This window comes from Miscanthus floridulus, chromosome 1, assembly GCF_019320115.1.
Source record: "Miscanthus floridulus cultivar M001 chromosome 1, ASM1932011v1, whole genome shotgun sequence".
NCBI lineage: Eukaryota > Viridiplantae > Streptophyta > Magnoliopsida > Poales > Poaceae > Miscanthus > Miscanthus floridulus.
In genome coordinates, this window is record NC_089580.1 from 33829251 (window position 1) to 33845445 (window position 16195).

The following is a 16195-nucleotide window of genomic DNA, read 5'->3' on the forward strand; positions in this document are numbered from 1 at the left end:
AAATTTTATTTTCAACTAAACTTTGTCTACGTTCTATGTAGAACACTGCACTGTTGCACCTGGTTAGCTCCAACACCACCGGCGATTGGAGATAGGAAAATAATATTCGTCCAAAAACTCTTTCGTGGTCATTAATAATTCCAAGCTCATATTTTTAATGTTACCTTATGATGGTACCATTTATATATATCTGACTAAATAATATTTGTGGGAGCAATTACGTTTGCATCGGACACTATTTATTCTTTAAGAATACACGGATATATTGAAACAATAGCAGATCTATAATTTTGATAATTCATGGATGAAATTATGCCTAAAATATAAACTTTTCTTTTTCAATAGATAAAATTGAGTTAAAAATAAAAAGGTTAAATGCACTTTGATAGTTTATGGATAAAATTGAGCCCAAATTGTAAGTTTAAGGACTGAGACGATCATCTTCATAGTTGTAGGAAGAAATTGAGCCTAAAACTAAAGTTTGAGAACCTAAACTGCCGTTTTAAAAGTTTAGGGATGAAATTGAGCCACATGTAATATTTGAGGGACAAAAATGGGTATTCTACCGAACAAAAACATCTTGGTACATTTTATATAACTGTCGCCATTTTTAAAGAAATTGCTGGGATATATGGATGGGCCGTTCAAGGCCCACAAAGCATTCCTTGAAGCCCAAGTATGGAAACCGTGCAGGCTGTGCCTAAGCGGAACCAGTACGGCCAGTCGTCGTCTTCTCTACCTGGCGCTCTCCCAGATCAGATCACCACCACCGAGCCCTCCGGTCGCCGGAGATCACCCCCTTCTCCGGCGACCCCGCGTACGCCGATCTCAGTAAAGGTTGGTTACCCACGTTGTAACCCCAGCTCGCGCCTCCCACCCCTGAGTCAGTCACGCCGCTAAATTTGGCTCATCCGCAATTCGGACCAGCACCGCTAGGGTTTTGGCCCGATGGATCCGCTCCGGAGCTACTTGGGGCGGCTCCTTCTCGAAGAAATCACACCGGTGGTGATGGTGCTGTCCACACCGCTCGCTGAGGCCGCCTGCCGTAAGAACGGCCTCAGCTTCGTCGACATGCTCTCCCCGTTCTCGCTCTTAAAAAAAATCGACGGTGATTGGCCTCCCAATGCTTGGTTTCAGATGACCCTGTGCTGTATTTTGTTCGCTTTTCGTTTGTTTTGGTTATGTGATCTCATGGAAGGTTCTGTCTCTGTGCCCGCGATTGAGCAGTGCCCGTGCGGACGGCGAGCGAGGTGCCGTACAGGCTGCAAATGTTTAAGATTCGGATGGTTTACGCGTCCGACGTCCGGAAGGAGGACTGCGAGGTGATCCTCAAACATTCTGGTATTGCTATCTTAGGTGGCTGTAGCTACTTCAGTGTTTGATGACCTCGATGTTTGGGAACAGGTGGCAGACGAGAGGATTAAGCCGGTAGTTTCTGAGGCCAATGAGAAGGCTCTTCTGGATTTGCTTTCAGACCCGCCTCAGGTTGAAGATGTACTTGGAAGTAAGATCCCACGCTTTGCTTCTGTATGATAATATGGATGTTCTACGTCCTCTCCAATGAAGTACACATTGCTGTGTTTCTCTGATAATTGGATTAGTGGTGGAAGGGGGCAAAGATTTTTCGGGGGGGGGGGGGGGGGGGGGGGGGGGGGGGGGATCAGTGTAGTTTAGGTTAGGCAGCGGAAAACTAGTCAATTAGCCATAGTTAGCCATAGAATTAGGAAATCAGTATATACTGCAAATTAGAGCCGAACTACTATGGAACCATGTAAAGTTCTAAAGTAAATTAGGAAATGATCTCAATTGATTACATAAGGGCATTCCGCTTGCCACTTCAGCATTGTTGTGCATGTTGTGGCGGCGGCAGGGAAGCGCAGCCACCGGCAAGGCTTGCACGGATGTTGATGATGATGTGTGTGGTGAGCCTGGATGCTGCTGAGGTGACTAGGCAAGGTGAGCTTGTGTGGTTGTTTTCCATTTATAGGAGAGGGAAATAATGATCTGTGACTGGTATGTTGTTCCGGCAACGTTGACAGGAGTTAATGGGCTAGTTTTTTTTGAACGAGAACACAGCAGGAGAATTCAGTTAATGGGCTAGTTGAAGTTACTTTTGTGGCCCTAATGGGCAGTGGACTTGGGATGCATTGGAGGGCTGCAGTTGGGTCCTCGGTCCTCAAGACTTTTCCTGGGCCAGGGTGCGTGCAGGGGGTGGGTTAGCCCAGGCTGGCAATGGTTAACCTCTTAACCTTTATGGTGAGGAATAGTGGAATGTGTGTTCATAAACAGAAAGAATAGTAAAATGTGTAACCTGTGAACTGGGAATGATTTTTTAATGGGCAGCCACATGCTTTCCATCAAGATCGCTTGGTGCAGTTGCAGCATAATTTCAGGCGATTGTTTGTTGTAGTGAAGTTGCTTTGCATGCATTCTATTGTATGGATGGAGAGCTCAAATTGCTTGCAAATGCTCATTAGAAGAATGCGCTGCTTGGTGCTCTGTGCATTTTTGTTACTAAATTGGGTAATTTAGTTTTTTTTTTGGGAAATTGCTGGGAAGCGCTTGACATTGTCACTTCAAATGTCTTCATTTATATTTGGCTGGTACTCTGATGTATCTTACTGGAAGATGTGATGTGTGTCTCTTATTGGTGCTTCTTTGGTTGTTACGTGCTTTAGTCAAGTCAACTCCAATATTTGCAAAGCTCAACTGTGCAAATTTTGTTTGATACCTTATTGCATCCTATATATGATTCCTTAATTATGTAATTCCAGAGCCTGAGGCCGAGCTGTGCCCATTGTGGATTAAGAAGTTCAATAGAGAGCTAATGCGGACACTCTCATTTTCAGAGCATGAAACATTTGACCATCCCGTGGCATGTGAGATTTGACACTTCCTGTTCTTAGCTGGTTATTCTGTTTGCAGAATATGTTCTTGCTTATGCTTTAAGCTATTACTAACAGGTCTTCTAGTTGTGTCATCAATGGACAAAGAACCAGTCAATAAATTTGTTGATCTCTTCAACACAAATCAGTTGCCATCTCTTTTGAATGAAGGCATAATGGATCCACAGATTTTGAAGCATTACCTTGTACTTCATGACCAGCAAGAGGGGCCACAAGACATGTATTGTTATTCACCTTTCTTTCTAACTAAAGAAGATACTCTTACTAAAGCAATTTATGATGTTAAAATCATTTTAAAAAAACATAGCTGGCCTATGTTTTTCGTACCTGACCAACCCCTTCAGAATTGTCAAACATAATGCTTGTGAATCTGTATTGGCAAAATGGTTGACAAACATAACTGCCTACATATTTTGTAGTTCACAATTTTTAGGATTATTTGTCTTCATCAAGGTTAGACAAGGTTCCTCATAGTGGTTAATTTCTTATGTGTCCCTATTGCCTTTAGTATTCATGCTTCCTTGCTTTCCTAATTCTATGCATTTTAACTTCTAAGGGCTTTTTACCCCTAGGCCCTAACTTTGTGCTTCTTGTGCAAAGGAAATTGTTTTACATCTGACACCCATGTGTCCGACACCTTTGTCAGGACCATAACTGTGCTGTGTCTGGTCATAAACTCATATCGGTGATCGGGCACACATAGCGACATAGTCTATAGGGTGATTACTCAGCACAATAATTTCTATGAAACTATGACATGCTAAATAAAGACAGTTAAATATATGGAAGTGTTCTTCACGATAAATAAATGACATATAATTTACATTATTAATGTATCAAATCCTTATATATTGATGATTGAAGTGAAGAACTTTTGATTTATAAGAATCCTAAATCTACATGTATTTTGAATCAGTGGGAGTATGGATTAGAGTAAAAGAAAGTAGCATAATTTTATAATATATTTAAAAGTGGAAATTAAAATTGTAAAAAAAATTAAAATCACTACCATTAAAAATCAGGGCATCTATTGTCCAAAGGGTATTTCGGAACGCTCATCCTTCAAGTCTTCAAACTTCCCTAAAATTGGTATAGCCTTTTAAAAAACTTTGAACTCCTCTCTTGTACCAGGAAGCTGAAGCCCTCTCCTTAGCAGCTTCTCATAGAAGCACTTCTGAGGAAGCAAACTCCGATTAAAAGGGCATGTGGTTTCTCACATAAGCCCCACTAAAACTAAATACTATTTTTTTTTGCTAAATGAGTATGAACTTGGGATAATATTATGGCATGTAATATATCGAATTATTATTTATTGCAATTTTGTAATCTATTTCTTTGTTATAGCTGATTTGCCAAGTCTTTATGTTTTCAGTCTTTGTTGTCATAGTTGCAGAAAATCCTTTAATATACACAGTTGCAGAAAATCGTTTAATCTTTCTTTTTAATAGCTGATTTGCCAAGTCTTTATTGCCAAATCCTTTAAGATTGTCTGATATTTTATGTTTCAATTATATACTGTTTTCTTTCTTGCTGACCCATATTACTTTGTACATGAAGAGCTGTGAATGTCTTAGCTGAAATGAGGAGTACCCTTGGTCTGAACGACTGTAAATTATTATGCATAAATTCGTCTACAGAAGCAGGTGGTAGTAATGCTGACAATTCATGGCTACCTTATGTGAGCATACTGAATTACCTCATATAGAATTTCAGTAATGTTTTCAAATTTCAGCAAATATACAATCTACTTATAGTCTTTTCGTTACTAAATGCAGAAAGCTCTTGGTTTGAACAATCATGATGGATCCTGTTTCATTAGTGTGGATGATCTGAATGAGGTATTAGAACATTGATCTGTTTTATCATGTGCTTCTCTATAGTGTTTTGCTGGGCACACAAAGTTTTGTGACACTTTGTTCAACTTTTCATGGTGCCTAAGGATTCATCTATTAGGTGATAGTTATGGAGTAACCATCCCTGCTTTCAGTTGATTCAAGTTTTTTTTTTTTTTTTTTTTTTTTTTTTTTTTTTTTGTGTGTGTGTGTGTGTGTGTGTGTGTGTGTGTGTGCACTGATGCCAAGGATGGCACATCATATTGTTCTGTTATTTTTCTTGCCCTAGATCTCTATTCTCCAGTTCTTCCATTGTGGGTGTGTTGTCACATCATGCAACCTTTCTCAGCTTTCAACAAGCTTTACTTGATGTTGAATTGCTGAGCTTGTTTATTTCAGATAAAGGACTTCATGCAAGATTTTGTTTCTAACCATATCATCCCCTACATGGAGCAAAAGATACGTGTCCTCAATCAGCAGGTATGCAGTTGAAAGTTTGGTATATCATTATGTTCATCTTATCATATCCCAACAAGATTCAGTACTGTTTTAGGTAGCCACAACAAGAAAGGGTTTTAGAAATCAGATCAAGAACTTGTGGTGGAGAAAGAGAGATGATGTCCCAGAAGCTCCAAATGGGCCAATGCAAGTGATTGTTCTAGATCTTGCTACTTTTCACTGTATATATGTAATTTGTAATATGCTGTAACTTTATTTTCTCCATCAGGTATACATTCACCTCCATAGAATCACAGATCAGAGTACTAGGTGATTTCGCCTTCATGTTACGAGACTACGAGCTTGCCTTGTCAAACTACAGATTACTCGCCACTGATTATAAGCTTGATAAGGCTTGGAAGCGATTTGCTGGTGTACAGGTGGAAGATTTTTTTTTTGACTCGTTTTGCTGAACTTTCTCCATGGATATACATATTAGTAGTCTGTTTAGCGTCTTTGAGTTTGTTGTAAAGGCACAATTAGGATTCCTATTCTGAAGGAATATCCCGGTATGCTAGTATGCTAAACATGATGGTCCTGTTTACACTAAGGGGCCGTTTGGATCCCTTCATTTTGGAGGAATTGAAATCTACTAAATGGATTAGGCTATTTGGCTTGGAATTTGAGATTCCACAACTTTCCAAAGTTCACATATAAGCCTATATCAAATTCATAGGGTGGGAGATGGAGATTGATTCTATAGATCTACATGCTATGTTTCTGCTCTGTAACTTGTAGCACTCTCTTCAACTCGCTTCCCTATAGTAGAAATGCAACATATAAGCATCTCCCTTGCATAGCTAACAATAGTATACAAATATATTCCATATACAACCATATTAGCTTAATTAATATGTGTTTAAATTATAATTTATTAGAATGAATTCAATTCCAAGGATCCAAACGGGGCCTTAAGCAATTGGCAGTTCCATTACCAACCCAGCTTTCCTACAAATATGGGGCCTGGCCTAGAAAACATCAGATGATACATGTCCACTATGTTGCAGGGTTTCTGGATCGTTTTTTCTTGAGTTCTGGAATAACCTTAATGTGTGTTACATATTCATTTCATATTGATACATGTTCATATATTCCCTTTTGCAGGAGATGAGTGGACTTTGCTATTTCATTTTGGATCAGTCTAGGAAGGACGCGGAGTATTGCATGGAAAATGCCTTCAGTACATATTTGGTATTTATTTAGAAATTCACATCTTGGTTTCCTGCACAGGCAAATAATTATTTCCTTTATATTGCTTATTATTTAATGTTTTGGATATTGTTCTGTGGTATTGCGCTGTTACCCCATGTTTCTTACACAGAACAATAAGAGGAGCCCAAAACCCATTTTGCATGGAACATCTTTTTCTTGTCTATCAGTTGTTTAATGAATACCCAATTTAAGTCTTATTTAAGCAATGGTCATAACAAACAACTAGGATGCTTTTGTGCATATTATTCCATAATATGCATTGAACTTACCCTGCAGATATCCGTATGATATTAGCTCAACGGTAAAGCACTTATATGTTCATGACGACGGTAGTGGATGCTATAGGTGTCATGCCGTTGATATCCGGCTCCAGAGACCCTTGGAGTGTGTTTGGTTGCTCGAGCAAGACTGTATCCTGAATGAGGAGAAACTGGCTCAGCGGATGTAAATTCTAAGGGAGAGAGTTTGGTGAAAGTGCACGAGCGAATGCAAAAAAGAAAAAAGAAAAAAAGAAGAAGCTGAGATTCTGTTTGGTTCACTGTATGAGCGGATACAACTTACCTAGCATGTGAGATTAACGTGTGGGACCATACTAATCCTGCATCCACCGGTACAGGCCTGAGAGCGACAAACGAATCAGCCGCATGAGCAGAGCCCAAACCCTTTTTTTTGCACCGGTGGATGCAGAGCAGCACCGCGGAACCTGGCATCCGATCAGTATTCCCCTATAGTTTATATCGACACGCAGGTCCTGGATCGTTGGAAGCGGGAATCCGAACACGCCCTTGATGTCTTGTACCTAAATTCATCTGGGAAGGAATGGCGTTTTAGACTGGCTACAAGTTCTGGGCCACATTGCCACATATTCATTTCATTCTAGTTTCTGGCTTCTTTCAGTAACGTATGCTGTGTCGGAGAAATAGTCAGAATGTACAGGGTCTGCCCTGATTTTAAGCTACCCTCTTCAATATAAAATTGCTTATTATGGATATTCTGGTACCAGCTGTACAAATCTGAATATCCTGAGGTGTGTTGCATTTAGGAGAAATGCACAAAGAAGTGGAATATGTGCCATGACAAGATACTACACGCTTATGATATGTAGATAGTAGACTCTCTAGTTTTCTTGATTGAACTTCCTCTTGTAGTCGTCTTTCATTCGGAGTGTAATTCACCTTTTCATATATGCAGAGAATTGGATCTTCTGGCCAGAGAAATGCTACTAGATGTGGCCTTTGGTGGGCCGAAATGCTTAAAACAAGAGGACAGTATAGGGAAGCATCAAACGTGTATTTCCGTGTTTCTAATGAGGTAGATTTCCTTTTTTGTCGTGGGAAGTTTTTTGGCTGATTAGATGTATTATTGATTGAGATCTCTACTGCTCAGGAACCTTCGTTGCATTCAGCTGTACTGCTTGAGCAAGCCGCCTGTTGCTATCTATTAGCCAATCCACCCATGCTTCGGAAATACGGATTTCACCTAATCTTAGCTGGGAATAGCTACTACGTGTCTGATCAGGTTCATAATAATTATTGTACCGCTGTTGTAATCTCTTTCAATGTTGATTGAATCTTTTTTAAATCGATTTTCTTTCTTTAAATGCAGAAACAACATGCTGTTCGGGTGTACAGAAATGCTTTGTTTGTCTACAAACAAAACCCTTGGAGTTACATCAACAATCATGTACATTTTAATGTTGGAAGGTAGTTAGGTATTTTTAGCTCCTGTCCAATTTTTATCTTGTGTCTTTACGCTGTACTTGACTCTGGGTGTACTGGTAGGTGGTATGGAGTTCTCGGGATACTTGATGTAGCCATCAAGCACTTGCTGGAGGTCATTGCTTGTAGCCATCAGTCGCTGACTACACAAAACATGTTCCTCACTGATTTTTTCCATTATGTTCAGGTTATTGACCAACTATAGCACTACACCTTAATACCTTATTTGAACCTAACTTTTGGTGCATTCTAATTTTGTGATATTATTTTGTGTATAGAGCATGGGGAAGAAATTTGATGTGTACAAGCTTCAACTTCCTGTTTTTAACATGTCATCTCTCAAAGTTATATATGAAGATCATCGCACTTATGCATCAGATGCAGATGTAAGGCCTAACAACTGTACCAGGAGTATTTCTAATCCATCTATCATTTGCATTTCTGGGAGCAATCAAACATTGAACCTCCCTATATTTTTATAGAATATTGTTTTTTGGGTACTTGAGTTATCCTTCTCGTGCTCCTTTAAAGAAAAGGCATAATATATGGTCAATTTCACACCTTCGATAATAAAATGAAACACTATGACTGTCTTTAACCTGATCTCTTTTGCTGGTGCTATGCTATTGATGCCCATTCTCAGCATGTGTTGGTTGTATTCTGTTACAGGTTGGCGTTAGTGAAAGCACCTGGCAGGAGCTGGAGGAAGAATTGATCCCATCATCATCAATTGTCAGAACTAATTGGCTGGATACTCAGCCAATGAGAAAATACAAGGATTCCTGTATTTGTGTGACTGGAGGTAATTTTTTTAAAATAAAAATTCATAGCTATATATGACTGAACTTGAGGTCAAACCACTATCTGGAATTGTCTGGTATACAATGTGGCACTTGTCAACTTACCAATCTAGTGCAGGACAGTATCTTTTTTTAGATGGGCGGACACTTGTCTTTGAGTGCTATCTCGCATTCACGTCTGTTGCTGGATAAGGGATAGACAAACTGTCTGTTTGGGCCTTTTAAGGCTTGAACATCAAGTGCTGTGCATCTTTCTTAGCTACTTATGTTGTATAATATATTAATAATTCGTCTGGCCACCGTCCATCTATTGTCCACCAGTCCCATTGGAATTGTATGATTTGCACTCTGATGTGAGTTTGAATCCCCTTTATTTTGCCAATGGAGTTTGAACTTGATATGTCCTCCATTTCCACTTGAAATATTTTAACTATTTATGGTTTTTACCATATCCTTGAAATTGGATCTTTTCTTTGCTGACCTATTTGAAAAAAAATGCCATTGGCTGTTGCCTTCTTGGCCTTCCATCATAATTTTGGTCTCAAGGTGACCAAATGAACCTTACCAATTGGAGGCAGACTGGTTTAGCCAAGCTACAGATCTGCAGACTGTGGTTGATGCCACTGGTACTGCATATATCAGGTTGAAGATGAGGTCGGAGCAGCAGTAGTAGAAGCAAACATAAGAGGGTGAGGCCTTGAGGAAGTGGGCATGAGAAGGAGAGGATGAGGCCTGAGTGGTGCCTACATTGTCATTTGAGGTTGAAGGATAGAACTTACCAACTGAATTGATACCAGTTTTCATTATTTGCTCATTTGAGCAGTGTGAACAACTAATGTAACCAGTCACTTGGCTTAGCCACGGCTGGTAACATTCTTATGCAATTGTTGGTAGGATATTGGTTCCGTCCAACAAGGACTTTTCCCTTGTAGTTATACTTGAGTTACAGGCTTTCAACCAAGGTAGACTGATAACCATTTTGACCATGGCTAAGCTGTAAGTTTTTGGATGCTTGGCAATGGAGCTTCTTTTGGCACAACAAGACTAGAAAATTGTTTCTTGGTACCAAATTATTTATAAGCAAGAGGGACCCCAGAACTGTTGTGTTCATATTTTATGAGCCTGACGCAAATGACCCTTGGAGTTCTGACAAAATTTTAGAGCACTAAATGTTACGTGAAGTTTCAGTAAAGGCACAAAGTAGACATAAATTTGGTTGAAATGATCTGCTATCATCTCCTTTAGACCCTTCTAATTATTATTTCTTTTTTATTATGTATATAGTGTTCTTAGTTGCTTTGTTTGTTGGTTGCAGAAGCAGTAAAATTGAATGTTGAACTTAAAAATCCCCTCCAAATTCCTGTTGCTGTTTCTGGCATCTCTCTTATATGCCAGCTTTCCACCACTTTGGATGCATTAAGTTCTGGTAAGATTTTCCTTCCTGAGTTCTTTCCATATAGAGTTACGTTAACCACTGATGCATTACATTCCTCATGCAGATGTAAGTGGGCTGGATTTGGATGGTGGGGAAGATAAGGTTAACACAAAGCCATCTATTTCAATGTAATTTTCTTTTCATAATTAAGGTTTCGTTCATGTAGATGTTGTTCTTTCCACCAAAATTTATAATGGCTATTATTTCTATTTTTTATTGAACACTACAGGTTTGAGACTGATGGAGATAAGTTTACATTGTCAAAGCTTGACATTATATTAGGAGGAGGTGAAAGTAAAAGAGTATGTAACAATTTCTTGCCTTTTAACTCTACCCAATCTTTTGTGTGCTTTGAAAATTGTTTAAGCATGTCTTTGCTACCTGATTCATTACAGCAGATCTAACCTTTACTCAGTAAAAAGCTAGGTGAACAGAATATACTGTTAATATTTTAGGGGCTGAATGGGAAAGAAGTGCTTAAGGTTCAATTTGGTATTGGTGCAGTATGCTGTTGGATCTATTCATTTGCTGGAATTCGTTACAGTAAGATTTTGCTGTTTGGGCTCAAAGATGGACGATGCAAACAACTAGTTATACTCCAAAGAATGCTTAGATGTTGTTTAAAAGTCCACCACATGCATACTGAGAAAGCCAATAATAGTTCAGTTCAGTGCCAATACATACTGTTTTGCTTGGTATCCATTAACCCGCCATATGTTATTACTGAATTATTTTCATCTGTTTCAATTTCTTCAATCTGATTTTACAAGAGATGTGTAGCAAAATCATAATATTTCTCTTTTTTTAAGAAAATGGATGTAGCCAGGGTCAAATACTACACTGATTATACTCAGCTCTCCTGCATGTTTGAGAAAAAAAATTCTAAACTGATTATTCCTCATTTCCTTACTATTTGTCCGATTGCATTTTTGCAGATTTGATGTGTTTGGCATTTGTTGTTTCGTATAGGTGTTTTTTTTTTTTTTTTGTTAATTGTCTTTCAAGGTAGTTGCTCATCTCCTCTCCAACTTCATTAGGTGCAACTTGATGTTACTCCAAAAGTTGAAGGTATTCTGAAGTTGGTTGGGATAAGGTGGACACTTTCAGAGTCAGTAGTAGGCTATCAATACTTTGAATTTGATGCACAGAAAAAAATCAAGAAAGGGAAAAGAGGCCCACGTCGTTCTTGGAATAACAGCCTGGTTGTAATCAAGGTTATAATCTCTCCAGATTTCTCTTCACAAACATTAGTTTCTGATGATGTGTGAAGTTTTAAATTCTTCGCCTACAGGGTTTACCAAAACTTACAGGATCTATTGATCGCATGCCAACAAAAGCGTTTGCTGGTGATTTAAAGCTGCTTACACTAAATCTGAGAAACCATTCAGAATATGCTGTGAAGGTCTTTACCATTTGTCTTCCTCTTGTTTCTTATTCTGATAATCATTGAAGAGTTGCTGAGTTTTCTACAGATGATCATGACTTTATGCAAGTATCAAGCACCATATTATCTGTTAACTCTTTCCAATCCTGTAATGCAGGGCATAAAAATGAAACTTAGCAGCCCAAGATTTTTAATTCCTGGTGATTCATCGGACATTGGCCTTGAGTTCCCAGACTGCTTAAAAAGGCATATGCAATCAGAAAGCAGTGTCATATCATCCAAAACTTTGAAGGACAATTTCAAGAGTTTGCTCTTTGCATTTCCTCAGGTAAAGTGGCTTAAGGCACTAGTATCTTTTTGTTTGTACTAGAGTAATCTATTTAACATTTTTTATTGCTTTCACAGATTATTTGCTGTCGCATTTTCTTTCACAAATATTGACCATCATAATTTTTCCAGGATATTGAAATTCAAACAGGGGCAGCACTCTCTTGGCCTATTTGGTTTCATGCTGCAACTCCTGGAAATGTTTCTCTTTATATATCTCTGTATTACGAAATGGGGAGTTCCAGTGATATTAAATACCGTACACTACGCATGCATTTCAATCTCGAGGTAACGGATTGTGTCCCATATTTAGTTTTTTTAGGAAATATATTTGTTACTCCCTCCAGCTCCAAATGCAAGTTGTTGTAAGATTCTTGTTGCTCTTTTTTTCAGTATTGATTTACATAGATTGATGGCTAAGATTGATGCTACTAGGTTCACCATGAAAAATATTTTCATCATGTATAAATTTCTTCTTAAATAAAATATTTTCATAGAATGTCATATTGGATTGTTAGCACATTCATAACACATGTTAGTGTTTTATAAAATGCCCAGACTTTCGGCTGGGGATTGGGATTCTCTTAAAAGTTGTTCTTTCACATTTATTGTTGCACATTGCATCAGTGAAGCTTTGATTGTCCTCCCAACACAATTACTTTTCCAAGGTGAAATTGCTAAAGTTTAAGCAATCCAAGATCAAGGCGTTTCTAACGGTTATCCTCCATACTAATATTCTTTTTGTCCTTGATCTTAAGAACGAAGGATGAACAAACTAGTTATTTGTTGTATGCTATTGTTTTATTGCTTATTTTCCTTTTGGATAAGCATTAGCTCTAAGCAATTCTTTGCAGGTTTTGCCATCACTTGATGTATCCTTTTCTATAAGCACGTCCTCATCAAGATTGCAAGAGTATATTGTTCGCATGGATGTCATGAACAAGACTCCATCAGAGTCATTTGTGCTTCATCAGTTATCATGTGTCGGTGGTAAATGGGCAGTTTCAGCGTTGCCGTTATGCAGTTCAATCAACTCTGTTGAAACAGTATCAGAAAATCAGGCTGTGTCGTGCTTCTTCAAAATTAAGGTTGAAGGCCCATTTTTCAATTTTCTGTCAGATACAGAACACTTTAATATGCCATATTTTCCATTGCCTTATTCAATGCTCTTCTGTTCATTAAGTGTTGTACATTCAAGGTTGTGATATATTTTCCCAATGCATGCTTTTTTTAAGGATTGTGAGGCGGATTCTTGTAAAGAGGCAGAAAGTGGTTCCTGCACAAGCGATATGGCTTTGTGTCCAGGGAGCAGCACTGATCTGTTTGACATTGCTCGATCTCCTTTAGCTGATTTTCACTATCAAGAAAGATACAGGCAAGGGAAGGTAGCAAAGGTTAGTTCTTATATTATAATTCATTACACTGCTGTTGCATCGTTTGACGGTATTATTTTCTTGTTGGTTCCAAGAGTTATACATCTGGGTACATCTTGACCCAAATATTCCAGGTCAACTTAAAACAGACTTGATTGGAAAACTGGCACATGCATAATTTTTGTTATGTTGATCAATGATTAATAAAATTCTGATTTGCACTTGATAACTGTTCAGGGGCCATGCAGCCTTCTTGATTTTGTTCTAATCTCAAAGGCAGTTGGTAACTCTTCCAAGCCTACTCCAGACTTTGAACTACTTTCTCATCACACGTGTCATTGCAGGCAAGTGATACAACATGTAGTTTGATACAATCTTCGTTGGCCTTGGTTTGTTGAATAAATGCTGATCCCATCTTCTTTTTTAGTTCTCTAAGCCAGAACCCTATATGGTGGCTTATGGAAGGACCTCGGACAATTAGTCATGATTTCTCAAAGTCTTACTGTGAGGTTAACCTCCAGTTGGTCATTCACAATTCAGAAGCTCATAAGATTTTGGTGAGAGTGGTCACTTTTGATGTAATGCCAGAGAAAAGCCAAACTGTTCATCCTCATGACTCAACCAGTGCTCAGGGTGGATGGTATGATGTATCACTGGAAAATGATGTAAAGACCATCTCTAGTTCCAAGAGTACACATCAAGAGAAGCAATCTTCGAAGAGCATTTCACCATATGTTTGGTGTTCATTGAGTTGTGCTCAAATTGAGCTCCAACCTGACAATTGTGCTAGAGTTCCTCTAAAAGTGTGCATATTTGCACCAGGTACATACAATTTTTCCAATTATGAGCTGCAATGGAAAGTGCATCCATCTGAGGGACGACATGTGGATGAAAATGAGAAATTGTTATCTGGTGGTGGTCTAGGGCATCCTTTCTATGTTACTGTCCTTCAAAGTGTCTAAGTAATTATCAGGATTTGAGAAGTACCTTCCTGAATGTCAATATAGTTCAGTTCAAAACTCAGGAATTACACCCAATTGCAGCGGGACTATGATAATAGGCGCAAACCAATCCAGTCCTGGTGTTGGTTGTGCAAAGATGTGCTGCGTGTGTTCCCTGACTGAATATACTTGGATGTGCTCATGATTGTTCTGCTTCGATACTGGTATATTTACACGTCATTTTGAACGATGAGTTTTGGTGAGTACATGTATACAATTGTTGGTGGAAAAAATTAACGGTAATTGCTGGTGGAATTTTGGCTTAGACGGAATATACAGTTAGAGATTTTGCTTGTCTAATTGTTGATGTGGCTAGTAGGAGCATATACTACTCATGTACATCCTGTTTAACTTGTCACTGCTAGACGTTTTCTCAAATGTAGTATGTAGTTATAGTTGGATCAGATAAATTTTCTGTAATTTTGAAAAGGTAATCAGACAATTGTCTCGATACTGTTGTTGTATGGACGACAATGATTTTTGTTTGTACAATCCTTTTAAAAGCATTGTTTGGCCTTGAGCACATACGCCGTATGGTATGTTGATTCCCTTTCCAGTTTCTCATATCGATGTCCAGCAGTCCACATTAGGTGCAAGTGTCTGAGGGGTGCAGTTATTATTTTTTTATTTTTTTCTTTCTTTCTTTCTGATCGTGATGTCGTTCTTCTGGGAGATCATAATCACTACTGAATTGCTTTGAAGAGAAGTATATCATGTTCATGTCTCTCCTTTCGCCTCTTTGATACACACCCATTGGCATTTTTGTAGGATGCCGTTCTTTCGGGTGATCATAAACTGTGTGACTACTATGGTACTTTTTTTTACAACAACTGCCATGGTACTTTGTGTGATTTGACTCTGAAGAGCATATCATCGGCTTGTTTGCTGATTGGTTTCTGGGCTGATAAGCTCGGCTGATGCTGGTTTGTTGGGAGAGTAAAACACTGTTGGCTCATGTCACTTCTTTTGATACACATCCATTTGCACATTTGTAGGCTGCATGTCGCTTCTTTTGATACACATCCATTTGCACCTTTGTAGGCTGCATGTCGCTTCTTTTGATACACATCCATTTGCACCTTTGTAGGAAGTTTGTGCGTGTATTGATAACGGGCAATGGGCAATGGGGTGATCTTGTTAGATGCCAGTATGCCACAGCTCAATAGCTAGAAGCTCTCCAGATGCACAAATGCCACAGCCACAACCGTGCCACCTACGAGCCCGCGGTAACACCGTGGTCTAGGCTAGTTGTTCTTGCGTCTCGGCCGCTGCCCGCCTGCCCGTGCCATGCCCATTCCCTGTGCGTGCATGCATATCACATGGACGGAACGGAGGACGAGAAATTTTTTTTGGATCACACGAGGACTCGCCTGCGACGGGAATTGGGAACCCAGCTGGCTGGGCCGGCCATTCCGGAGGCAGTTCGGCAGTGGGTCGTTGACTCGTCGTCCTCGTTCAGTCAGTCGTTTGCTTTGTTTTTCCTTCCGTTGCTGTCGCATCGTTACCCCACTCGTTATCATGTTCTACCAAATCTGGCAGGGAATCAATGCATGCAGAGCCGAGACGGGGGCCGGGAACCGCTGTGCTCGATCCAATGCATTCGCCGTCGCCGGCCCGGCCACTTGGCCAGTGCCACCTTCGCCGAGAACTCCTTGTGTGACGCAGCATGTGGAGCACAAAAATGTGTGACGCACGCCACGCACGAAGGA

The 16195-nt window shown here is 39.4% G+C and overlaps 1 protein-coding gene across 2 annotated transcripts; it reads left to right on the forward strand.

Moving 5' to 3' along the window:
• The first annotated feature begins 711 nt into the window (after positions 1-711).
• On the forward strand, positions 712-14937 carry LOC136476330 (uncharacterized). 2 transcript variants are annotated; one of them, XM_066474157.1, is made up of 28 exons: positions 712-1108; positions 1228-1322; positions 1405-1504; positions 2775-2879; positions 2964-3126; positions 4464-4584; positions 4682-4744; positions 5138-5218; positions 5292-5383; positions 5466-5616; positions 6341-6427; positions 7640-7759; positions 7835-7966; positions 8054-8151; positions 8230-8353; positions 8445-8552; positions 8836-8968; positions 10282-10392; positions 10466-10529; positions 10631-10703; positions 11439-11615; positions 11693-11803; positions 11943-12113; positions 12245-12400; positions 12967-13200; positions 13348-13506; positions 13723-13829; positions 13913-14937. In XM_066474157.1, the coding sequence occupies exons 1-28, from the start codon at positions 949-951 to the stop codon at positions 14445-14447; spliced, it is 3831 nt and encodes a 1276-aa protein (XP_066330254.1). In that variant the 5' UTR covers positions 712-948; the 3' UTR covers positions 14448-14937. The 2 variants fall into 2 exon arrangements, with proteins under 2 accessions (XP_066330254.1, XP_066330319.1); XM_066474222.1 differs by lacking the exons at positions 712-1108; positions 1228-1322; positions 1405-1504; positions 2775-2879; positions 2964-3126 and having other exon boundaries at positions 4661-4744.
• Positions 14938-16195: the final 1258 nt, after the last annotated feature.